Here is a 24,295-nt window from a genome sequence, read left to right as displayed (position 1 = left end):
TCGTTTGGCTGTGTATTACTGTGTCTTTTTCTGATCTACACCACTTAAAAGAGGTCATAATATGGAACCACAAGATAAAAAGACTTCAAACTTGGACTGATTTATTATTTAGAGACTAAGGATTCGTAAAAACACCGTCTCAGATTTGTAAAACCATTATTCTATTTGTGCACATGCAAAAAAAGGCACATTCCACTGATTTTTGGCTCATCCAGACCACATAAGACCAGGTCCAGGTCCAGAACCACTACACTTAAACTCCTCAAACCTGGACTGATTTATTTATCAGAGCACAAGCTTTCATAAAAACACAGTCTCTGATTTGTGAAACCTTTATTCTATTAGTGAAAATGCAAAAAAGGCACATTCCACTGATTTTCGTCCCATCCAGACCACATTAGACCAGGTCCAGGTCCAGAACCACTACACTTAGACCCCTCAAACCTGAACTGATTTATTTATCAGAGCACAAGCTTTCATAAAAACACAGTCTCTGATTTGTGAAACCCTTATTTTATTTGTGAAAATGCAAAAAAGGCACATTCCACTGATTTTTAGTCTCATCCAGACCACATAAGACCCGGTCCAGGTCTGTACCCAAAACAAAGACTAATTTTAGGTGCCTGGGTTTCACAAATCAAAGACTGTGCTTTTATGAATGTTAAGGCTTTGTTTTTTTTTCTGAGGAGTCTAAGTGTAGTGGTTCTGGACCTGGTCTAATGTGGTCAGCATGAGCCAAAAATAAGTGGAATGTTCCTTTTTGCATTTTCACAAATAGAATTAAGGTTTCACAAAGCAGGGACTGAGTTTAAATGAATGTTTAGTCTCCAGTGATTAATTCAGTCCAGGTTTGAGGAGTTTAAGTGTAGTGGTTCTGGACCTGGACCTGGTCTACTGTGGTCTGGATGAGATGAAAATCAATGGAATGTGGCTTTTTTGCATTTGCACAAACAGAATAAAGGTTTCACAAACCAGAGACAGTGTTTAAATGAATGTTTAGGCTTTGAAGATTAATTCAGTCCAGGTTTGAAGTCTTTTTATCTTGTGGTCTGATATTATGACCTAGTTAAATGTGGTGTAGGTCCAAAAAAGACACAGTAATACACAGGAAAATGACTGAATACCACCATCTCCAGGCGATTTGACATTTTAAGGTGGACCGGAAAATTCTTATCTGATGCCAGCTTATTGCTTACTACAGCCTTGTGTTCAAAGGGAGATTAATTGCTTTGACTGGGCAAAATTCACATGAACTGTTTGTACTGTAATTTGTTGCCTGACCATGTCATTACAGAAAGGAGAAGAAGGCCCTGCATAGCACACAGAAAAAATAAAACAAAAGTAGAAATGTAAACAGGACTTCCTATACCTTGATGTTTCTGTTTGTTGGGCCACAGATTCACCATCATAATAAATATCTTAATTGTCGACAAAAAGTCTGAATGAATGGAGAGATAACTGTTGACTCGTCTCATATCTCATCAGGCGTGTGTGCGATTGTGTGTTTGAGAGAGCTCTTTATTGTCCGAAGAGGAAAATAAACTTTCTTGCCAAGTTGCCAGTTGATGGTTTGTGGATAGATGGTGGATGATGTATCAGAAAACTGGTCGGTCATTGGCTGATGTAATGCTTCATATAATTCCCTTCATTGGAGAAAGTCAAGGTTCACCAATTATTCATTTTAACTTTTCAAAAAATGAATATACAACTTCAAGTTGTACTGCACCAAATCTGCATGCAATGAAAACTTTAAGACTGAGAGGATGATCTGAAGAAAAGCTTAAAGTCTTCACTTTAATTAAGTTATTGTTATTAACTCAGCCTGGGAGTTGTGTGGCCTCTGGTATTCTGTGTTAATCTTGTTTTGTTCTTCGTGTTTTTATGAGCTTTTACGATTTATTGTTTTTACTGTGCAGCCTGTCAGAAAAAATGTTATTGTTTTATACAATGTGCTCTACAAATAATTGTTGTGGATTACTTTGGACACATTGGAATCCTTCCTGAGTTGCTACTGATTTGTCTGTATAACTGAATAAAAAACAACTTCTCAGTGATGTTAAGATGACATGGCTGGTTTAATCCACTACCCTGTGCATAGTGCTCTGAACAGACACAAATATTGACATAATGTGTCAGAATAAACACGTTTCTAAAACGGTCACACCCTGGGTTTGCCACCGTTCAAACTGTGTGTGTATTCAATGGTATACTCACAAAATGAGAAAGTCTGTTTGCTCTTACTGCTCATTGGTGTTTGGTCTTGGCTGCTATTAAATGTCTGTAACTTGGTTGGCCTTATCAAACCACCTCCTCCTGTTCTCATTTTCAGGACATGCAAATTTCTGTTCCTGCTCTCATTTTTCTTTCCTCCTCTGACCTGTCAGGTTGTCTTAGTTTGTTGCCAGTCTGGGATACAGCGGTGCCACACTCAATACAAGCTTGAAGACGACTTAGCATCCAGAAAAAGTAAGTCACTTATGTTTCAGTGCAGTTTTTTGCCACAATTGAACTTCTTTTCAGCCCAGTTCAAACATCTGACTCATCTGACTCCTATAGGTGTATATGTTCACCAGCTAACCTCAGACTTACCTTTCTCTCCCTCTTCTTTTTACTTCCAGACCCTCCACATTCTCACCATGTTTAGTCCACCTGTAGACCACCATGAAGAGGCCTACATCTCTCTGGTGAGAGGTTTAAAGGAGGTGGACCTCTGTGGGACCAGTGTTCCCTGTGACCTGGTGCTGATTGGAGACCATGCCTTTCCCATAGCAACGAACAAGCAAGGCCAGGTCCTTATGGCTGCTTCACTGTACGGCAAAGGAAGAATTGTGGTCTTTGGTCATGAGAGCTACCTGACCAAATGTCCTTCTTTGGTGGAGAACGCTTTGGTCTGGCTGAGAGGAGATGGATCTAACAACCGGTCTGTGGCAGTCCACAATGAAGTCCAGGCAGTCGCTGATAATCTCAGTGAATCCAGCTTCCAAACCAAAGTTGTGGGGGGCTTTGATAAAAGCCTGGGGGCTGGTGTGTATGTGACCACTGCCTACACTGTGGATGAAGAGGTGAAGGACCTGGTGGCATTTATGAAATCTGGAGGAGGAGTGCTGATGGCTGGGCAGTCATGGCAATGGGCTTCATGTCACCCAAAGGTCAACACACTGCTTCAGTTTCCTGGGAACAAGGTGTCTGGTGTGGCAGGGATCTACTTCTCTGAGCATCAGGGTGTGGCTGAGTGCATACCTGTCCACCCGCAGATCCCATCCTCCTGGATGGCTGTGGTGTAAGTGTACACTAAACTTTCATTTTATTGCGCATTTATAACATGTTACACCACGCAAAGACGGTACAACCTGATGAGTTCTTCACAGGAGTTTAACACCATGCCTTAAGCTATTGGTGATGTAAAAGCAAAGATATCTTGTTTACTTTAAGGTTTAGAGAGTCATCAGGCAGTCATACTGTAATCACTCATCAAGTCACAGAAGCAGTAAATTAAAGACTATTGATCAACCAATTGAAGTTAATGAAGAATACACCTTTCATGCAAATAAAGTGCAGGTCGGAGTGGCTTGCAGCAATTGAAATCAAGACAGGAAAATTATGACAAAAAGCAGTTTTTAACGACAGGAACAGCAGATTTACTCTTAAGTGAAAAACAACAAAAAACACACCAACAACTCTTGCTGAGTTTGTGATTACTTTTATTAAAGTAACAAACTCAGCAAAAATTTTTACAATGGTCAGAGTTCAAGTGATTTTTTTTAGATAAACTGAAGAGCAAAAAAAAACAGTTTAACTGTTAACTGTCCCTGGTTCATTTTTATTGCCTGAACAGGATATGACGCACATTTGCCATGGTATCAAACCTTGGCAATGTAGCGCCAACTACTGGCAAGGAAGACTTACTCAACAGAAATATTTTTGCCTCGAGTATCAGCTGCTGGTATTCGCAGACACAGGGCACCGGTACTCGTCCATCCCAAGTGGTCTTAGACCATGAGACAATGCGAAAGTGCTAAAATCGGATGTATCTTGAGTGTCCGCTTGAGGCTGGCTCCGGAAGTACCAGAAGTCATATACACACCAAGCCAAAAAAAGCTGTTTTCAAAGCAGAAATTAACCTATTTACAGCCTGGTTCAAAAAATGTCTCCTGTCTGAATTGCTAACTTTACTATTGACACACACTGTACACGCGGGGGGGGGGGTGGCTATTAAGATCCCGAGCTCACCCAATCAGAGGCACAGCTCAGGGTCATGGGACTGACAGGTGCCCTATAGCTGTACGCGAAGCCCTTGCCACTACCAATATGGCCGCCATAGCCGATGTGCTTTATTTTCTGTTTCAGAGACAGACGAGCAATGTCAGGGAGACTACATCCATGTTTTATAAAGTCTGTGCTCCACCCCTAACGGTGTGAGCGGAAGAGCGGGGCGGTATCAATGGTGGCTCATTTACATATGAAGGTCACGCCCACTAAATTCAGACCATTCTGAACAGAGGGGCTATGAGAGCCTGGAAACAATGCTGCTGTGCTTGATTTATTGGCTTTTTGGACCAAAACATGTTACTACCATTTCATGAAGACATCAATGATCCATATTAAACTGTAGAAAAAGAGCATAATATGGGACCTTTACGGCTGTAAAAACATGTGCAAACTCGATAGGGCTTGAAAAGCTGATTGACTTACTGGGTGCACCAAGGATTGCCTCGTCAAATGAGCAAATAGCAGGTGCAATCCATTTAGCATGTTTGCCTCCATGAATATGTACAATATACGCAGATCATCTGACAGTGCCAAATTCTGGGGGGAGGAGATGCAAATGGAATCGTTTAGCGCCCGCAGAGTGGTTTATCAAATCTAAAACTGTTAGCGGCAGCTGTTTTTGTGTCTACATGTAGAGGTGCAATGACAGACAAGGGAGAGAGACAATATTTAGTTGGTGTACACCTTAAGCTCTCTGCCTGTTTCAGGGTCAAAGATCAAAGCTTAAGTTACCATTACCGATAAAGTCTTAATAACCTTTGAACAGAAACCAGTGCGTCATGTCACAGTAACTATATCCAAATTTTGGACACAATCTTTGCTACTTACATTGTAATCATCAATTGATGTGCAAAAGATAAAAAAAACAGTTTTTGATAAATAATTATAAATTATTCAGGCTGCCCCTCTTGCTTTAATGAAGCTTCTTCATGTGGAAACGAAATAAATTCCTGGTGAAATAAATAGGTAGAATTCTGAAACTAAAGAAGTCTTTTTTAAAAGTAAGAAATTACTGATGTGTGCACATGTTCTTGACTGTGATACTGTAATAGACCGTGGCTTCCTCTCCTCTTGTCACAAACAGTATTGGCAAAGACTTTGAGGATGACCTGGAGTTCTTACTGGATGGGGTTCCAGAGTTTGACCTGCAGGGTGGTGCCCTGGCCTCTGAAATTCTGATCCATGGGCCCCTGGCTTTTCCCATTGGGACCACAGGGGGTGGACAGGCATTCGCTGCAGGAGCGTACTACGGGCAGGGACGTGTCATTTTGATATCTCATGAAGGATTTCTGGGGCGAGAGGTAAAGAGGAAGTTGTCTTAATGCTCTGTATTTGACTGTTCTAAAACTAATCTTTTTGTAACTTTACCTCTAACTTTTGTACATTAACTTTTGGTCACCAGCAATTAAATCTATAAATATGATTAAAATTTACTATCTTGCAATATTCCTCTTATAACAGAGCCTGTCTAAATTCTGGAGCAATGTCGGACGTTGGTTGGATGAGGGTCGTCAGGGGGTCATTGGTATAGCACCAGGAGCAAAATGTGCACTCAAAAATTTCAGCAAATCCGGCCTACAGTGTGAGGTATCTGGCTTCAGAGAGGACCTGAGTGTGTATGTGACCACAGCATACAGTGACGATCATGCTGCAGAGATTCAAGACTTTGTGGCAGAGGGTGGAGGTCTGGTGATAGGTGGACATGCCTGGTACTGGGCACAGACACATCAGGGGAGGAACGTCGTCACAGATTTTCCAGGTATGATAATCACTCATAGAATGTGACTGAGATGTATCCATGATCAAATAACATTCAAGCATCCTTATCAAAGCCAATAATTTAGAGTTATAATAAGATGTTTTTTGTCACATGGACGGTATAAAACATGGACATAGTCTTCGTATCGAGACGTTTTATTTATTTTTGTTTTTCAGATCAGATGTGCTGTTATTTCTTTCAGGGAATCATATCCTGAACAAAATGGGCCTGACCCTGCTGGCTGGAACAATCAAAGGAGGTGTGTTCAAGACTCCTGAGCCCAGCAAGGCCAAAGAAAACTACCACTTCCGCCAACTGCTTCGCCGCTTTGCTGGCCATGTTACCAAGGGGGAAAAACTGAGCAAGGAGGACGAGGAGAAACTGAAAAAGTTGGGCCAAGACTGCTCCAACTTTTTGCACATGAACTCTTGTGACTGCTGCTCCTACTCGCAGGTTCTCTCCAGCCTCACAGAAATCCTCAAAACATCTGGCTTGCCTCAAGTGAGTACACAAAACCACATTTAAATGTACGCTCACCAGCCACTTTATTAGGTACACCTTGCTAGGACCCCCTTTTGCCTTCAGAACTGCCTTAATCCTTGGTGGCATAGATTCAACAAGGTACTGGAAACACTCCTCAGAGAGTTTGGTCCATATTGACATGATAACATCACACAGTTGCTGCAGATTTGTCGGCTGAACATCCATGATGAGAATCTCCTGTTCCACCTCATCCCAAAGCTGCTCTATTGGACTGAGATCTGGGGACTGTGGAGGACATTTGAGTACAGGGAACTCATCGTCATGTTGAAGAAACCAGTCTGAGATGATTCAAGCTTTATGACATGGAGCGTTATCCTGCTGGAAGTAGCCATCAGAAGATGGGTACACTGTGCTCATAAAGGGATGGACATGGTCAGCAACAATACTCAGGTGGGCTGTGGGCTTTACACCATGCTCAGTTAGTACCAAGGGGCCCAAAGTGAGCCAAGAAAATATCATTCATACCATTACACCAGCAGCAGCAGCCTGAACTGTTGATACAAGGCAGGATGGATCCATGCTTTCATGTTGTTGAGGCCAAATTCTGACCCTACCATCTGAACGTGGAGCAGAAATCCAGACTCATCAGACCAGGCAACGTTTTTCCAATCTTCTATTGTCCAGTTTTGGTGTTGCTGTGTGAATTGTAGCCTCAGTTTCCTGTTCTTAGCTGACAGGAGGGTCACCCGGTGTGGTCTTCTGCTGCTGTAGCCCATCTGCCTCAAGGTTGGACATGTTGTGTGTTCAGAGATGCTCTTCTGCAGACCTCGGTTGTAACCAGTGGTTATTTGAGTTACTGTTACCTTTCTATCAGCTCCAACCAGTCTGTCCATTCTCCTCTGACCTCTGGCATCAACAAGGCATTTTGTTCCACAGAACTGCCCCTCACTGGATATTTTCTCTTTTTGGGACCATTCTCTGTAAACTCTAGAGATGGTTGTGGGTTAAAATCCCAGTAGATTATCAGTTTCTGAAATACTCAGACCAGCCCGTCTGGCACCAACAACCATGCTACGTTTAAAGTCACTTAAATCACCTTTCTTCCCCATTCTGATGCTCGGTTTGAACTGCTGCAGATCGTCTTGCTTAGTGATGGGTACCTTTCACATTTGGAACACTACAGTGCCGAAGCCCGGTACCTGGCAATCGGTACTAGTACTCAACGGTACCTTTTTTTGGTACTTTTTTGTGTTTATGTAGTAAAAATATCAATTTGTTTAACAATGAAACATAAAAATATCAATTTAACATATATTTTCTTCAATATTTCTTATATTTCTTAAATTTTAATTTTATATTCTATTATACTCATTCTATTTTTATTTTTATTCCATTGCTGCACTTTTTTTGTGAGCTGCTGTGGCAAAAAATTTTCCCCCTAGGGGGATCAATAAAGAATATTCTATTCTATTCTACATTCTATATAAAACCTTGCAATGCTGTGTTCATGTTCAGCATGGAAATTCACCTACTCTTCCACTCCCTCACAGTCCCAGTCACAAGGATGCATTTAAGTACCTAAACATGGTACCTTTTGGTTTTACGTGAATCGGCATCCGGTACTTTTGACGGAACTTGGTCGGTACTAATAAAAGTACCTAATTCAGTACCCATCCCTAGTCTTGATCATGTCTACATGCCTAAATGCATTGAGTTGCTGCCATGTGATTGGCTGATTAGAAATTTGCATTAATGAGCAGTTGGACAGGTGTGCCTAATAAAGTGACCGATGAGTGTTTAGTAACCATGATACTGTTCTGATAATATATAATATTATTATTATTGTACATCATTTTATTCTTTTAAGGTCTGTGACAGCTGCCCTGTCAAGAGTCCCAAAGACCACCTGCTCCTCACTGTGGGGGCAGATGTGTACAAGGCCTGCCCAAATCCTGATGCCCTTCTGCCCCACCTCATCAAGAACAATCCCTTGCTGCCAGTTGTCCATAACCACAAGGTTGTGGTGAATGTTGACACAGCAGGTTAGGAGTCACGCTGGTAGACAAACATGGAAAGCATTTATGAGCTTTTGTCCAAAACTGTTCAGAAGCAAAGAAGATAAATGTGTTGAGGTAATAATGAGGGCTATATAATCTCTCTCTCTGTGTGTGTGTGTGTGTGTGTGTGTGTGTGTGTGTGTGTGTGTGTGTGTGTGTGTGTGTGTGTGTGTGTGTGTGTGTGTGTGTGTGTGTGTGTGTGTGCGTGTGCGTGTGCGTGTAAGGAGGGGAGGAGTGGGTGAGCACAGGTCTTTACCTGTCTCCTGGTATGAGGACCCATGTGGCGCTCCCAGAGAAGATTTTGAAGAAGGGATGGAAGGTACTGCACACAGACTTTCTTTCAGCATCACCTCATGGGGTTTCTGTCAGGAGGACACTTACAGGGCTGAGAAATGAAGACATTTACACATCTATCAGCTTACACATTTTGGGGGGGGGGGGGGGGGGGGGGGGTTTATATTGCTGAGCAGTTCAGAAGATTTTAAGATCAAGTGTTCAGCCAATCAGAGGCACAGCTCACCTGACTAACAGGTTGACGCTTCATTGCAGTTCAGGTGAGGAGGTTCAAAACCCGCCTCTTTTGACAGCATTTTCAATTTGGTCCCAAAGATGATTTTCTTCAAAACTCTGATTCATAAATAGAGGTGACATCATGGATGTTATACAGTCTATGCTCCACAACTAAAAATGTTACACTCAGAAAAACACAAGTGTGGCTACTTGTCCTCTGTATTTATTTTTTCTTGACATCAGAAGTCTTGTCCCCTTGATTTTGATTGGTTGATGATTTTAAAGGGGACATATCATGCTTGTTTCTCCTTTTCACTATGCCAGACTAGGATGCCTGTAAAGCATTTCTGCCCTCAGTACAAGTCATTTAGTTCCTTCATTGCCCCTGAATAGCGTTCTCAATATCCTCAGTTTAGACCATTCTGAAGATCTCGTTGAAACGCTCCGTTTGGAGAATGACCTCCAGTAACCTCACAACGTCACAGCCCTTTGTGCTCTGATTGGTCAGTTCTATCAGAGGGGCGGAGGGGGTAGAGCCAGGGGGCGGTTTTTGCAGCATGGCAGTATTTACCGAGCGAGTTTGCTGTTTGACAAAACTTCACCTTAAGGCATTAATATTGTTCACAAAATGGCAGAGTGTAGGATACGTCCTTTTGTATTGGACCCCGAGTCAGACCCGGACGGTTCTGCAGCTCAGGAGGAAGAAAATCCACCTGGACACAGATCATCTCAGGACGCTTCAGTGTGATGAGTCAAACCGGTACTGTAACATGTATAGTTTATACGTGGAAATATAGGCAGACTTCACCAATAAACTATTTCTATAACAGGGCTCCATCCTGCTCCTTCACTTTTCTCTTTCTGTTTTATCCATCATGCTGAAAGTGTAGTCGAAAGATCGCCTCTACCGTCAGTTCGTCGCTATGTTATTCCCGCAGCATTATTGTGGTCCAGGTTCACAGTACATGTCAGAACAAGCATGCAAATATCACAGTCTCACAAGTATTATGACGTTTGCTAAAACTATAGTGTTTTAACTGCTAATTCACCATGTAAAGCCGAGCTGCTCAGCAGAGCAGAGTTCCTGCATCCAGCACTCAGTCAAGTTAGCCAAAGCTTGCAGGGAGCTTTATTTATACTCGGCTCTTGGTGGGTGTATCCCTCGGTGGCGGTTGTGTGACTGACTTCACACAGGAGGAGCTGCTTTATCAGATTACTCCAATAAAAAGAAAGGATCCTCGTGTCGTCACAACGGTCGAAATCTCGCGGCCAACTGGCAATGACCTATTTTCAGAGGCATCAAATCTCGTTCTAGAATATCAGAAAAAATATAATATCTCATTTTTTGAAAATTCAGGGGGTGAAAGGTCTTGTTTTCAAATTTATTATATTATATGTAAGTATTAAATCAGGGATCGGCATGATATGTCCCCTTTAAGAGTGATAGACAAATGTCTCGGGCCACACCACTAAACAATATTCACTCTGAAAGTACCACAGTCAATACCATATCCATCTCTCCAGTTTTGAATTTTGATATTCACTGAACAAATTCACAATCAGTGACACATGACTCATGTCATCCTCAGATCCAGATAGGCTGTCAAACTGACAGGCTGAACAACGATGTGCTGAAGAGAGCACCATGTGTTCATGTGAGATTTCCTGTTGACTCAGCGATGCTGCAGGTGTGGAACCTGTGGGGCGGACTCATCTACCTGGTAGCTCCACCCAAAACCAAAGAGGAGGGGTTAGAGGTCACCGTGCAGATAGCTGTACCTGCACCATACTATAAATCTGGTGAGTCTGCTGCTGATGTGTTTTTGCTGTTTTAGATTTCAGGCCAGTGTGAAGAAGGCAAACTTCAAGGCTAAACTGTTAAACATGATCTTTGCTCAACCCCCTGGTGTTCTTTTCAGGTGTGACCACAGCAGCTGAGTGGTCAGTCCTGTGCACAGCCCCCTCACCCTGGGCAGAGCTGGAGTTTGCCAACCTCATCATAACAGTACCCTCAGAAGTTGTCAGAAACCTGGACCGCCCTGATGAGCTGGCAGTACACTGGGACGACATAATGAAGGCCATGGCTGACCTGGCTTCCATTCCACACAAATTTCCACGTAAAGAGCGCTTTGTAGCAGACGTGCAGATTTCTCATGGTGAGCTTGGTTTTGACTCTTTTTCAGGATTCATCTTTATACTTGTACATCAATTAATAAACTGTTTTTTGCATGTTTTAAATAGCAGAAATGAATCCTAACATTCTGTTTCTCCTCCCAGGTTGGATGCATGCAGGTTATCCTATTATGATGCATAAGGCATCAGCAGCGGCACTGGTCAGCGTGGAACACGCTCGGACTAAAGGCCTGTGGGGTTCCATTCATGAAATGGGGCACAACCAACAGAGGGGCTGCTGGGAATTCCCACCTCACACCACAGAGTGTACATGCAACCTGTGGTCTGTGTATGTGCATGAAACTGTGCTTGGAATAGGCCGGGAGAAGGTAATTTAATTATTCAAGTGCATTTTGACGCAACTTTTATATCAAGAAAAGATGAAATGGAAGAACACTTTTTCCTTTATGGTCAGATTTTGTGGAACATCTTAAATTTTACAGGGATGACATAGTTTTACATCACATAATTTCTTCTTCTGAAGGCTCATTGTAGTATTACTTCTGTAAACCGAGCCAAACGAATCGAGGAGTATGTCGAGGGAGGAAGGAAACTCAGCAGCTGGAGCGTGTGGACAGCCTTGGAGACATATATGCAGGTGAGAGTAAGGTTTTGTTTTTATTCAGCAATAAACAAAACAAAAAGAAAAGAAAAAAATATTTATTTTTTTACTTTGTGAGGGGGATTTTCATCTCTCATTTAAATGAGTTTATTTTGGGTGGCAGTAGCTCCGTCTGTGTCTGAGGATGGACCAAGATTGAAATTGGGCTGGTAGCCTTACCTCAGACCAATCAGGGAGGAGCTCTAAAGAGTCAATTTGGGCCTCTTTCAAAGCACTCACCATGCTGACATGGAGGGTCAGCATCATTTAGATCAAATCCTCTGAGTGTGAGTTATTGTTAAACCACCAACAGCAGGTCAGCATTAAAAAGCATTTTTACAGCCTCTATAACTGTTAGACAAGAAGCTCAAAGCCAGCGTTATATCCAAAGAGGCTGCATCCACCTTTTAGCTTTATTTCCCTGTTTCAGGAACAGATGGGTGATGTCACAGAGATTGTAAAGATAGAAATTTGTTTATTGAAATGAAAACATTTTTTAAAATCACAATTGTTGACTAAAATGAGTCTTCTATCCTGATTTATTTTCTTCAGTCACTTAAAAACATGTGAAATATAATCTCGATTGTACCAAAATGTCACTTCAAGAAGTATGAGGTTATCATGGTGGGAAAAGGCCAACAAGTCTGTTTTTATTTTTATTTTTAAACCAGATACAGTACTTGGCAGGACAAAATTCTTTTACTTAAAACTGTTTGCACAAGATAAATCATGTTGATTTAGTCTGGTGAGGATCAAGGACAGTCCATTTAAGTTTGATCAGAGATGTGAACTGTGTACAGCATCTTCAGTAAACCCACAAAATTTGATCCTTAGTCAAGCCTTATTACTATTCCTATTTTGGTCTGTGAAATTTACAACAAAGTGTAAATAAAGTAAAGCTATCCTTTTCTTTTAAACTAATCAGAAATATGATGTTAGGATAAAATTGTTACATCAAAGTTTAATAATATTTAATGGAGACATTTCTCAAGAATGCAAATTTTTAAACATAGATTCATGAGTGAGAGCAATGTGTGTATCTCTCTAGTCTAAATAACAACATGCACTGAAGGTGATAAGTTGAAAAAGTGACTGTTAGCTTATGACACTTTCAGTGACTATAGTTTCCTGACCTGTTGAATGCATCTCACACACCTTTGTTTTCTTCTTTGTAGCTCCAGGAAAAGTTTGGCTGGGATGCTTTTAAGAAGGTGTTTGCAGCCTATCACAAGATCAGCAACTTCCCACAGGATAACCCAGGAAAGATGAACCTGTACGCTGAGACCTTCTCCCAGACCGTGAACATGAACCTGTGTGGATTCTTCAAGGCCTGGGGCTGGCCAATCGAAACGAAGACAGAGGAGAAGCTCTCAAAGCTGCCCCCCTGGGATGACCATCCCATGGTCAAGTACAACTGAGCTTCAGACTGCTGCAGAGAAAAGAGGAGAGGGAGGAGTTCACTGACAACCAAATATTTGAACTTTAGGGGCAAATTCACAAAAAGATTAGATCTTGTTTCAAACAGCACTATAGATCACACATCCCTCACAGTTATTTGACCCTCTCTAAGATCTGTTAGCATATCATGTAATGATATTCTATTACTTACATGCAGATAAATGTTGTAAAACGGAGTGAATTGAGCTAAATTTACCCTTTGAGTTAAATGCCAGCTCTTGGTGATCTCTCTGAACTTTTTGTGGTTTCATTACAATACCCCAAAAAACCTTGAAAAGTTGTTTATGACAAAAAAGGGTTGTAATTATAATTCTCTGATACATATATATATATATATATATATATATATATATATATATATATATATATATATATATATAATTTTTTGTTAATTTTCCTTCATTGTACCTTTTTTCTGCTCCACAGTGTAACAGAAAGTTACTCAGACTTAAAAAGAATTGGAGCTTTTATTATTTCACTACAGATATTTGCATTAACTGACAATAAAAAAGACTGCAATGACTGTTGACTGTTTACTCTGCTTATTTATTTTTTTATTGAGTGTTTCTGAAACGACAAGAGTAGTCAGGGATGCAGAAAAAAAACAGATTCACATCAATGAGACCAAATCCTCTGAGTGTGAGTGATTGTTCAAACCCTCCAAGATCAGAGCTGACTCACTGAGATGGCAAAAGTCAGAATCTGTTTTTCTGAATCTTGAAGAGCACAGACAAAAACACACACACCTAAACATCACTCAGGGCTACAACAAAGGGAAAGATTTGAGGATCAAGGTCAGATCAAATTCAAATTGTGAGAAGAATATTTATGTTTATCCTTTTTTTATTATTATTATAATAAAACAGAAAAAAGCATGTTTCACTTGAGTATCCAAACCTTAAGGTTTGTTGCTCTATTGAAACATTGACCTGAGATTTGGACCAGACTCTACGTATTCTGTAACAATGTCGCCATCTGCTGGTCTAGTCAAGCAGAAAAGGAATTGGAAGTGGCTGTAATGCCATTTTTGAGTTTGGGCATAAATCTCAACTAAAAACTGAAAATTTATGGAACAAATGAATCAAATGAAAAAAAAAAAAAAAGATAAACAAAATTGAAAAATCCATCAATGTATCAAAGACAACCGTGTACAGCTCAGCACTAGTCACAAGCCTCATCATGATACTCTACTGCCCTCAAGCCAGTGTCAGATGACAGATGACAACATGTAGAAAGCCTATTGTAGCTGGATGTGCCAGCATTTCCGAGTGAATAGCACATAATACTCTATAAATACACGTCTTGCCTTTAGCCGTTTACTTCAGCCCTGCCTGCGCGAACACTGATTATAAGACATCTTCTGTTGACCAGGTAGCAGAAATTAATCACTTTCCAAAGCTGGGTCCCTTTCGTCTCAATTTGCTGAACTGCGTCAGGAAGTCGAGAAGTTAAAAAAAAAAAAAAAATGGAAAAAAAACGGGGGAATTATTTTTGTAATGTACGCGGTCCAAAAATAAACCCGTTCAGAAACTTCTCCTAATTTATTGTTCCCGTTTTCTTTCTCCGGGGTTCACTTTTCAACCATTCGGCGTTTAGTGTTGAATGTTAATGAGACCACTAATGTATTTCAGAGAACTGCCGAGTCATCTTGGAGTAAACTTATGATAGCAAAAGCATTAAAATGTTCGTATTTGTTTGGGTTATGAGACGCTGTGAGCGGTGAGTGAGTGACTCACTATGACCTCCCCCACCCAGTCTGTCACTTCAGGACAAGAAGGTAAGCAAAAGGTGAAAGAAAACATTATGTAGCAAATAGAAAGTAATATAAAAACTCAAGATAGTTAAAGCAAAGCGGATGTATAATTTTTCTTTAAATAATAAGTAGGAATTTCCTGTTCGTCACCTCCCTCTTTACTTTACAGCTTACATGTACGGGTTGTTCATTATGAATGCGCTGACTGACATGCAAAACACGTTTTGAAGGAAGGTCAGGTTAGGTTTCCATCAATTCACGAAAATGAATCGTAGCTTTATGTTGGAAGAACCCAAAAACGAATGCAGTCCAGGGTCAAGTCCCTGTTACTTTAACATTTACTTACTATTTGATGCCTGAGGTGATCGTTTAGTTCTATTGTTATTTTTGTGGTTCTAATCTTGTCTACCTTTCATTTCTAATTTAATTTATATGTATTTATATATTTATTTATTTTATTTATTTTTAATCAATAAAACATTTCGCAACTTTATTTGAAAGAATATAAATACCATATAAATAAAGTTTATCATTATTTGGTATTACCTGTTAATTACATTTACATATTGTTTTCCGTCTGTACATTCTCTTGAAGACAATCTGCCCTTAAATTATAACAGGAAATTGATGAATATTTTGTTGCATTTCTTACAGGGAAATATGAAACTCTTACAATAATTTATTTTAACTTTTCCATTAGGGACTATACAACTTCAAGTTTAACCGAAACTGCATGCAATCAAACTAAAAGATTTAGGATGGTCTAAAGAAAAGCTTTAAGTCTTCACCTGATTAAGTTATTGTGATTAACTTTGCATGGAAGGTGTGGCCTCCTGTATTCTGCGTTAATCTTGTTTTGTTCTTCATGTCCTTCTGTTATGATCTTTTATGTTTTATTGTTTTTACTGTGCAGCCTGTCAGAGAAATGCTATTGTTTTATACAATGTGCTCTACAAATAATTAGCGTGGATTACTTTGGACACAAAGGAATCCTTCCTGAGTTGCTACTGATTTATCTGTATAACTAAATTAAAAAAACTACTTCTCAGTGTTGTTAGGATGACGTGGCTGGTTTAATCCAATACCCTGTGCAAAGTGCTCTGGGTAGACTCTAATACTGACATAATGTGTCAGAATAAACAGGTTTCTAAAACAGGCACACCCTGGGTGTGTCGCTGGGTGCGTTCAATAACATACCCACAAAAACGAGAAAGTCCATTGTCTGTTTGCTCTGACTGCTCTTTGGAGTCTGATCTTAGCATCAATAAATGTCTGTAACTTGGTTGAACTTGCTCAACCACCTCCTCCTGTTCTCATTTTTATGCAAAATCCTGTTCATGCCCTCATTTATCTTTCCTCCTCTGACGTGTCAGGTTGTCTTGTTTTGTTGCCAGTCTGGGTCACAGCTGTGCCACAGTCAACACAAGCTTGAAGACAACTTAGCATCCAGAAAAAGTAAGTAACTTATGTTTTAGTGCAGTTTTTTGTCATGATGGAAGTCTTAACCAATTTTTATCCCAGTTTAATTTGATCTTGAAAGAAAATTTTTTGACCATGTTTTTTTTTTTTTTAAATAATACTTGGATTAGTCATCAGGAGTTCTTCTTTTAATGTGTAATCTCTATTAGCACTCACTTTTCCAGAACACCCATCTGACTCATCTGACACCTATAGGTGTATCTGTTCACCCTCACCAGCTAACCTCAGACTTACCTTTCTCCCCCTCTTCTTTTTACTTCCAGACCTTCCACATTCTCACCATGTTTAGTCCACCTGTAGACCACCATGAAGAGGCCTACGTCTCTCTGGTGAGAGGTTTAAGAGAGGTGGACCTCTGTGGGACCAGTGTTCCCTGTGACCTGGTGCTGATCGGAGACCATGCCTTTCCCATAGCAATGAACACACAAGGCCAGGTCCTTATGGCTGCTTCACTGTATGGCAAAGGAAGAATTGTGATTTTTGGTCATGAGAGCTACCTGACCAAATGTCCTTCTTTGGTGGAGAACGCTTTGGTCTGGCTGAGAGGAGATGGATCTAACAACCGGTCTGTGGCAGTCCACAATGAAGTCAAGGCAGTCGCTGATAATCTCAATAAATCCAGCTTCCAAACCAAAGTTGTGGGGGGCTTTGATAAAAGCCTGGGGGCTGGTGTGTATGTGACCACTGCCTACACTGTGGATGAGCAGGCAAAGGACCTGGTGGCATTTATGAAATCTGGAGGAGGAGTGCTGATGGCTGGGCAGTCATGGCAATGGGCTTCATGTCACCCAAAGGTCAACACACTGCTTCAGTTTCCTGGGAACAAGGTGTCTGGTGTGGCAGGGATCTACTTCTCTGAGCATCAGGGTGTGGCTGAGTGCATACCTGTCCACCCGCAGATCCCTTCCTCCTGGATGGCTGTGGTGTAAGTGTACACTAAACCTTCATTTTATTGCACATTTAAGATGTTACACCACGCAAAGACGGTACAACCTGATGAGTTCTTCACAGGAGATTAACACCATGCCTTAAGCTATTGGTGATGTAAAAGCAAAGATATCTTGTTTACTTTAAGGTTTAGAGAGTCATCAGGCAGTTATGCTGTAATCACTCATCAAGTTACACAAGCAGTAAATTAAAGACTATTGATCAACCAATTGAAGTTAATGAAGAACAAATTAAGTGCAGAGTTGGAGTGGCATGCAGCAATTGAAATCATGACAGGAAAATAATGACAAAAAGCAGTTTTTAACGAAAGGAACAGCAGATTTACTCTTAAGTGTACAGACTTTGTGAGAGTACAAAAAGAAAAAAAACATAGTATCACCAGAGGCCAGCTGCATATGAGTCCCCAATGTCTCATATAAGAGTTAATGTTTTTTAAGGGGTGGTTAATGCTTTTTTCATGATTAGTGCATAAATTAATTTTTACTTGCATGTGAGTAGATCCACAAACTGTTACTTAGTATCCCTACTCATGTCACATTTAATCAAAGTCACTGTACTTTTACTTGGATAGAATGTCCTGGTACCTTTTCCAACCCTGTTATTTTTTTTTCTACAATGATAGTGAATTTGATCACAGTTTGTTACAGAAAATTTTTGTGCTACTTACCTAATTTCTTATATTGCATGCTAAGTGCATTGTAGCTGTCGTCTAGGAGGCAACAAGCACACCTCAATTCCACCTTTCCGCCTCACTCAAGGTCAAAGTTAAAGTCACCATTAACAATAAAGTCCCATTGTTGGGCTTCATAAACTTTAAACAGAAATGCATAAATGCCTCTCTTGCTTCAATTAAGCTTTCTTATGTGGAAACAAAATAAATTCCTGGTGAAATAAATACAGAGAATTCTAAAACTAAAGAAGTCTTTATTAAAAGTAAGAAATTACTGATGTGTGCACAAGTTCTTGACTGTGATACTGTAATAGACTGTAGCTTCCTCTCCTCTTGTCACAAACAGTATTGGTAAAGACTTTGAGGATGACCTGGAGTTCTTACTGGATGGGGTTCCAGAGTTTGACGTGCAGGGTGGTTCCTTGTTTTCCGAAATTCTGATCCATGGGCCCCTGGCTTTTCCCATCGGGACCACAGGGGGTGGACAGGCATTCGCTGCAGGAGCGTACTACGGGCAGGGACGTGTCATTGTGATTTCTCATCAAGGATTTCTGGGGCGAGAGGTAAAGATGAAGTTGTCTTGTTATCTTTAAATTAGGGCTGTCATTTTAACGTGTTAATTAGATTAATTAATTACAACGCAAATTAACGCGTTTTAAAAATTAACGCGTTTTAAAAATTAACGCAGATTAATCTGGATCCCAAACCCACGGGGCGTTCAAAGACGCACTTATTTTCATATGTCTGGCATTTACAAACCGTTTGTCCTACTTAGAAAAAGTGGTGTTCTCATTAGATTTTCAAATTTCCGACGGTCCCTGAATGTATCACACATGACGTCAGCAACATGCTTTAGGGGGGAAGCGAGAGTGATACAGTCCAGGTGTCGTTTATTCACACGTCCTTTTTGAAAATCTGCAGAAAATCAACCGTTTGCTCTAGCTCAATTCTGTAAAAACCAGATAAATCTACACTCTTTACTGCTTTGAACAAGCTCTGAATGAGCAATATTTGCCCTGTATTTAAATCTAAAGAATTCCTTAAAAATTTGCTTCCATCTCCCTCTTGTCATGTTTCAGCTTGGGGCTGCTCTGCACCAATGAGCAACAGTTTGTGTGTTCAGAGCATGTAAAACTGTAAAACATGTAAATACTTCACTTTTCTTTGATCCAAGACTTGAATTAAGTGTTTTGTACATAGTTCCTCACAGTTTGTAGCCTTTAGCCCTGGTTCTCGTGACCTCATAGAAGTATAGAAGTTCATATTGCAGTGACAGTTGAGTCCACAGTGCGTAAAATGTGACAGAAGCAAAAACGGTCCTAAAAATCAAATCAGCTTCTCTAAGGTGCAGTACTGTGTAGATTTTGTTAAGGTAGAACCCCAACACTTTTTTCATTTGTTCCTTATGCCTCAGGGTACCTAAAAATGTGTTGTATATATTCCCACCTTATTTTTTAAGGTTTTTTAAATGTATTTTAATGTGATTTTAATGTCCTCGAATTCAAATTCTTTGTTTTGGGACCTTAAGCAGATACAAGATTAAAATAAGATTAATTAGATTAATTAATTACAAATCCCGTAATTAATTAGATTTTTTTTTTTTAATCGCCTGACAGCACTACTTTAAATTGATATTGTAACTTTACCTCTAACTTTTGTACATTAACTTTTGGTCACCAGCAATTAAATCTATAAATATGATTAAAATTTACTATCTTGCAATATTTCTCTTATAACAGAGCCTGTCTAAATTCTGGAGCAATGCTGGACGTTGGTTGGATGAGGGTCGTCAGGGGGTCATTGGTATATCCCCTAAAGTAAAATCTGCACTCAGAACTCTCAGCAAATCCGGCCTACAGTGTAAGGTATCTGGCTTCAGAGAGGACCTGAGTGTGTATGTAAACGCAGCAGGCAGTGATGATCATGCAGCAGAGATTCTAGACTTTGTGGCAGAGGGTGGAGGTCTGGTGATAGGTGGACATGCCTGGTACTGGGCACAGAAACACCGTCGGAAGAAAGTCGTCACAGATTTTCCAGGTATGATAAAGCACTCATAACATGTGACTGAATAACATAAATGCATGCTCATCAAAGTGACGATGATTTTGTTTCAGTGTTCTTACACATTTAATGTCCTGTCACAATGTGAGATTCTCATACAGAGTTATTATACAATAGTGTTTATCACAGAAATTCCACCATACAAAAATAAGGAAAAATATATGATTTATTCTGCAAACACAAAAAAACAAAAGATGTACTCATCCAGGCTCAGTTGATAAAACAAGCATTTTTAAGACAAACAAAACCTGGGTCCATGATTGTCCAGACTCATCAGAATAACACCACAAAGGTAAAAACAAAATAACCAAAAGCTGATCAACAGACATGAACAACAAATGTATGTCCAGATACCAGCAGCTTAGAAGACTAACTTTGGGTTGTGCCCAAAATGAAATTAATCATTAGACATGTCAAACATGTTGTCAGGCAGGTTTGTTTCTAATTAAGCCAAAGAGCTGTCAGAAAGCAGGGCAACCATCACACAGAGATAGAAACATGGCACAACAGTACTCAAGGAAGTTAGTAAAGAATTCTACAAGGCTGTGAAACAGAAAAGAACCACAACAATTGTTGAATAATATAAGGACAGCACAGCTTATTGTCTCAGCTAGAGAACTCAACTCAAAGATATCAAACCAGATCCATAAAGGCACAATCACACAGAGTGCTAACAAACTCACCTGTCCCATCATCAAAGGCAGACAGTCCAACCCTCAGTGGGTAAATCTTAAATGAACCAGACCATCCACTGAATCATCACTTCCAGCTTATACCTTCAGGTCAAAGTGATTCAGTCTTGCTTTATTAGGGCCAGAGCCTGCCAACCGCAGGTGCGTCAAAAGGCCCTCTTAACGTGAACGCACTTAGCCTCAAAATTTAGTCGGCTGTGAAATGTATGAATCCAGTATTAGTGCAAAAAAAAAAAGCTCTATGGCACCCCTAGTGGCATAAAACTGTTGCCCCTCAGGCTACTTTAAGCTAGAGTCCTGAAATTTTGCAGGCGTAACTATCATGCCTAGACCTACAGAAAAGTCTCTTATGACCATGGTGAATTCTGAACAGGAAGTTTGTGGTTTGGACTTAAACATCAGATTTTGAAGATTTATAGGGTATGTATTTGAACAAATTAGTCTAAGGTATTAGACGGGATCAACTTGGCTTTTATATGCTAGACATATTGATAATTAAAAGTGATTAAAACATTTATAGAATCACAATGGGCGTGGCCAGGACAAGGGCTAACAGTTCTGCATTTTTTCAACTATGTCTGATCTGCACAAAAACAGACACACATGTTCAGTGTAATAGCCCAGACGCAACCATGTCATTAATTTCACCAGAAAGTACAGCGCCCCCAAATGGCAACAGAAGGAATTACAGTTACAGGGTATGTGTTTCAACCAACTACTCTCAAGAGTTTCGTCCAATCAACTCCAAACTTGGCTTGTTTATGCTACAAACACTGATGATGAAAAGTTTTTAAAAGGTTTTTTGTAACTCAGTGGGCGTGGCCACAAATGACCGCAAAATTTGACCATTTCAGACCCTTTATGAAAACCTTAATAGCTCACTTGTACAATGTTGGCTCAGGACCAAAATGCACAAAAGTGTTCACCATCACAGCCTGAGTGCATTTCTATCGCTGGTTTTGCAAACATTAATGCTCCATAGCGCCATCCAAGGGCCCAAAACTGCAGCCCTTCCGACTTTGAGCTACAGCCCTGAAATTTTTCGCCCATAACTATCATGCCTAGACCTGCAAAAAAGTCTCTTGAGACCATTGTGAATTCTAAACAGGAAATTTGAAATTTGGATGTAAAAATTGGATTTTGACAATTTATAGCCTTTGTATTTCATTGAACTTGTACTAGGTTTTTTATCTCATCAACTACAAACTTGGCTTGTATATGCTACACACATTCACTATAAAAATTTATTAAAGATATTTTTTGTAACTCACTGGATGTGGTTATAAAACACCACCAAAATGACCATTTCTTCAGCATCAGGGAAACCTCAATAGCTCTCCTGTATTATGTTGTTTTCAGGACCAAAATACCAACACTTGTTAAGTGTGTCATCCTGAACATATCTATATGCCTGTTTCAGCTCAATGCACAGCACTCCTTACTGTCAACAGGAAGTAATATGTTTTTATCCATCATTTAAAACTCCTCAATTTCTTTGAATTTTCTCTTCATTTGCTCTTCATTTAATAATAAAAGTTTTTCAAGCCTTCATAAAGCATCACCTGTTGCGTCATGTTCTACAGTTAAATGTGTCTTTGGCGCCCAGTCAAATGCTGATATCTAGCCATGAACCAGGATGTCACTGTAACTCCTTCATGTGGGGTCCAAGTTGATGTATGCTTGCTGCAGGAACCACACCTCATCCACTCACATGGCTTTTGGCTGAGGCAGATTTTGCTGCATGTGTGGCTGCCTGGACATGCTCTGATGGGCATGTAAATATGGCCTACATCACAGCATCAGATATCTGTGAATATCTGTGTTTCTGCACCTTTAAGTTTAATGATTTATAAGGCCCACAAGCTGAATTTAATTCACCACAAATCCATTCTGTTGTATCAGCTCATCTGTTATTTATATAGTATGTATATGTATTTATTTGGGGTTTTTCGATCAAATGTGCTGTTATCTTGTCTTTCAGGGAATCATATCCTGAACAAAATGGGCCTGACCCTGCTGGGTGGAACAATCAAAGGAGGTGTGTACAAGACTCCTGAGCCCAGCAAGGCCAAAGAAAACTACCACTTCCGCAAGTTGCTTCACAGCTTTGCTGGCCACATTACTAAGGGGGAAAAACTGAGCAAGGAGGATGAGGAGAACCTCAGAAAGTTGGGCCAAGACTGCTCCAACTTTTTGTACATGAAGTCCCATGACTGCTGCTCCTACTCACAGGTTCTCTCCAGCCTCACTGAAATCTTCAAAACATCTGGCTTGCCTCAAGTAAGTACACAAAACCACATTGAAATGTACAGCAACCATGATACTGTCCTGATGATATTCTTAAAATATTATTATTATTATTGAACATCACTTTATTCTTTTGCGGTCTGTGACAAGTGCCCTGTCAAGAGTCCCAAAGACCACCTGCTCCTCACTGTGGGAACAGATGTGTACAAGGCCTGCCCAAATCCTGATGCCCTTCTGCCCCACCTCATCAAGAACAATCCCTTGCTGCCAGTTGTCCATAACCACAAGGTTGTGGTGAATGTTGACACAGCAGGTTAGGAGTCACGCTGGTAGACAAACATGCAAAGCATTTATGAGCTCATGTCCAAAACTGTTCAGAAGCAAAGAAGAGAAATGTGTTGAGGTAATAATGAGGGCTATATAATCTGTGTGTGTGTGTGTGTGTGTGTGTGTGTGTGTGTGTGTGTGTGTGTGTGTGTGTGTGTGTGTGTGTGTGTGTGTGTGTGTGTGTGTAAGGAGGGGAGGAGTGGGTGAGCACAGGTCTTTACCTGACCCCTGGTATGAGGACCTATGTGGCGCTCCCAGAGAAGATTGTGAAGCAGGGATGGAAGGTACTGCACACAGACTTTCTTTCAGCATCACCTCATGGGGTTTCTGTCAGGAGGACACATAAAGGGCTGAGAAATGAAGACATTCACACACCTATCAGCTTACATATTTTGGAGGGGAATTTTTTATATTTTGATTTTAAGATCAAAGGCTCTAATTTTGTACACCAGGCGTAGGCACAGGCGCACCTGCCCTTCGCCGGCCTGCGGACAGGGTGTGACTGGCACACTTTACAAGTTTCCTGCAGTGCCAAGAGAGGCGCAGTCAAGGCGCAGAGGAGCGCAGAGGAGCGCAGAGGAGCGCAGAGCTGCGCGTCCACGCCTGCCTCCGCGCAAATGGCAGAGAGGGAGGAGAAAAGCCTTGAGTGGGTTTAACACAGCCGAGCGCTGTTTTCACCAATCAAATGAGCGCCTCTCCTCGCCTTTAAATGCCCTGCGGCCGAGGTGCAGCGTCTGATTGGTCTGAGTGATCCCCAGCACCGCTGAAGGTATTCTGGAAAGACCCGATAGCGGAGACGGTCAGAGCCG

The 24,295-nt window shown here is 40.7% G+C and overlaps 3 protein-coding genes across 4 annotated transcripts in view; all 3 read left to right on the top strand.

Moving 5' to 3' along the window:
* The window catches only part of LOC141798466 (TRPM8 channel-associated factor homolog), a 38,298-nt gene that overhangs the window by 1,212 nt on the left and 12,791 nt on the right, over positions 1–24,295 (top strand). For both annotated transcript variants that reach the window (XM_074680429.1, XM_074680428.1), the window contains exons 2-8: positions 2,385–2,466; positions 16,805–17,466; positions 18,506–18,722; positions 19,899–20,196; positions 22,894–23,192; positions 23,310–23,472; positions 23,676–23,770. In XM_074680429.1, the coding sequence (XP_074536530.1) occupies positions 16,823–17,466; positions 18,506–18,722; positions 19,899–20,196; positions 22,894–23,192; positions 23,310–23,472; positions 23,676–23,770 (1,716 nt within the window). In that variant the 5' untranslated portion in view covers positions 2,385–2,466; positions 16,805–16,822. The remainder of the gene's footprint in view (positions 1–2,384; positions 2,467–16,804; positions 17,467–18,505; positions 18,723–19,898; positions 20,197–22,893; positions 23,193–23,309; positions 23,473–23,675; positions 23,771–24,295) is intronic.
* On the top strand, positions 2,617–13,565 carry LOC141797980 (TRPM8 channel-associated factor homolog). The gene is made up of 11 exons (XM_074679721.1): positions 2,617–3,280; positions 5,354–5,570; positions 5,731–6,028; positions 6,231–6,529; positions 8,379–8,553; positions 8,793–8,887; positions 10,668–10,878; positions 10,998–11,234; positions 11,356–11,579; positions 11,735–11,848; positions 13,027–13,565. Exons 1-11 carry the CDS (start codon positions 2,637–2,639, stop codon positions 13,267–13,269), a joined length of 2,757 nt encoding a protein of 918 aa, XP_074535822.1. The 5' UTR covers positions 2,617–2,636; the 3' UTR covers positions 13,270–13,565.
* Positions 14,913–24,295, top strand: part of LOC141798467 (TRPM8 channel-associated factor homolog) — a 35,093-nt gene continuing 25,710 nt past the window's right edge. The window contains exon 1 of the mRNA XM_074680430.1: positions 14,913–15,086. The gene's annotated coding sequence lies outside the window, so the exon portion shown is untranslated. The remainder of the gene's footprint in view (positions 15,087–24,295) is intronic.

This window comes from Halichoeres trimaculatus, unplaced genomic scaffold, assembly GCF_033239565.1.
Source record: "Halichoeres trimaculatus isolate MK-OKI-2021-1 unplaced genomic scaffold, fHalTri1.1 fHalTri1_scaffold_9, whole genome shotgun sequence".
Classification (NCBI taxonomy): domain Eukaryota; kingdom Metazoa; phylum Chordata; class Actinopteri; order Labriformes; family Labridae; genus Halichoeres; species Halichoeres trimaculatus.
The sequence above is the reverse complement of the archived record's forward strand: the minus strand, read 5'-3'. Positions and strand labels throughout refer to the sequence as shown.

What these genes read in the sequence shown, in the direction of transcription:
- LOC141797980 (XM_074679721.1), top strand. Translation starts at nt 2,637, where the DNA reads ATGTTTAGTCCACCTGTAGACCACCATGAAGAGGCCTACATCTCTCTG. An exon ending in CGTCGTCACAGATTTTCCAG is followed by an intron (nt 6,029 to 6,230) that starts GTATGATAATCA and finishes TATTTCTTTCAG; the next exon opens with GGAATCATATCCTGAACAAA. An exon ending in AGACGTGCAGATTTCTCATG is followed by an intron (nt 11,235 to 11,355) that starts GTGAGCTTGGTT and finishes TTCTCCTCCCAG; the next exon opens with GTTGGATGCATGCAGGTTAT.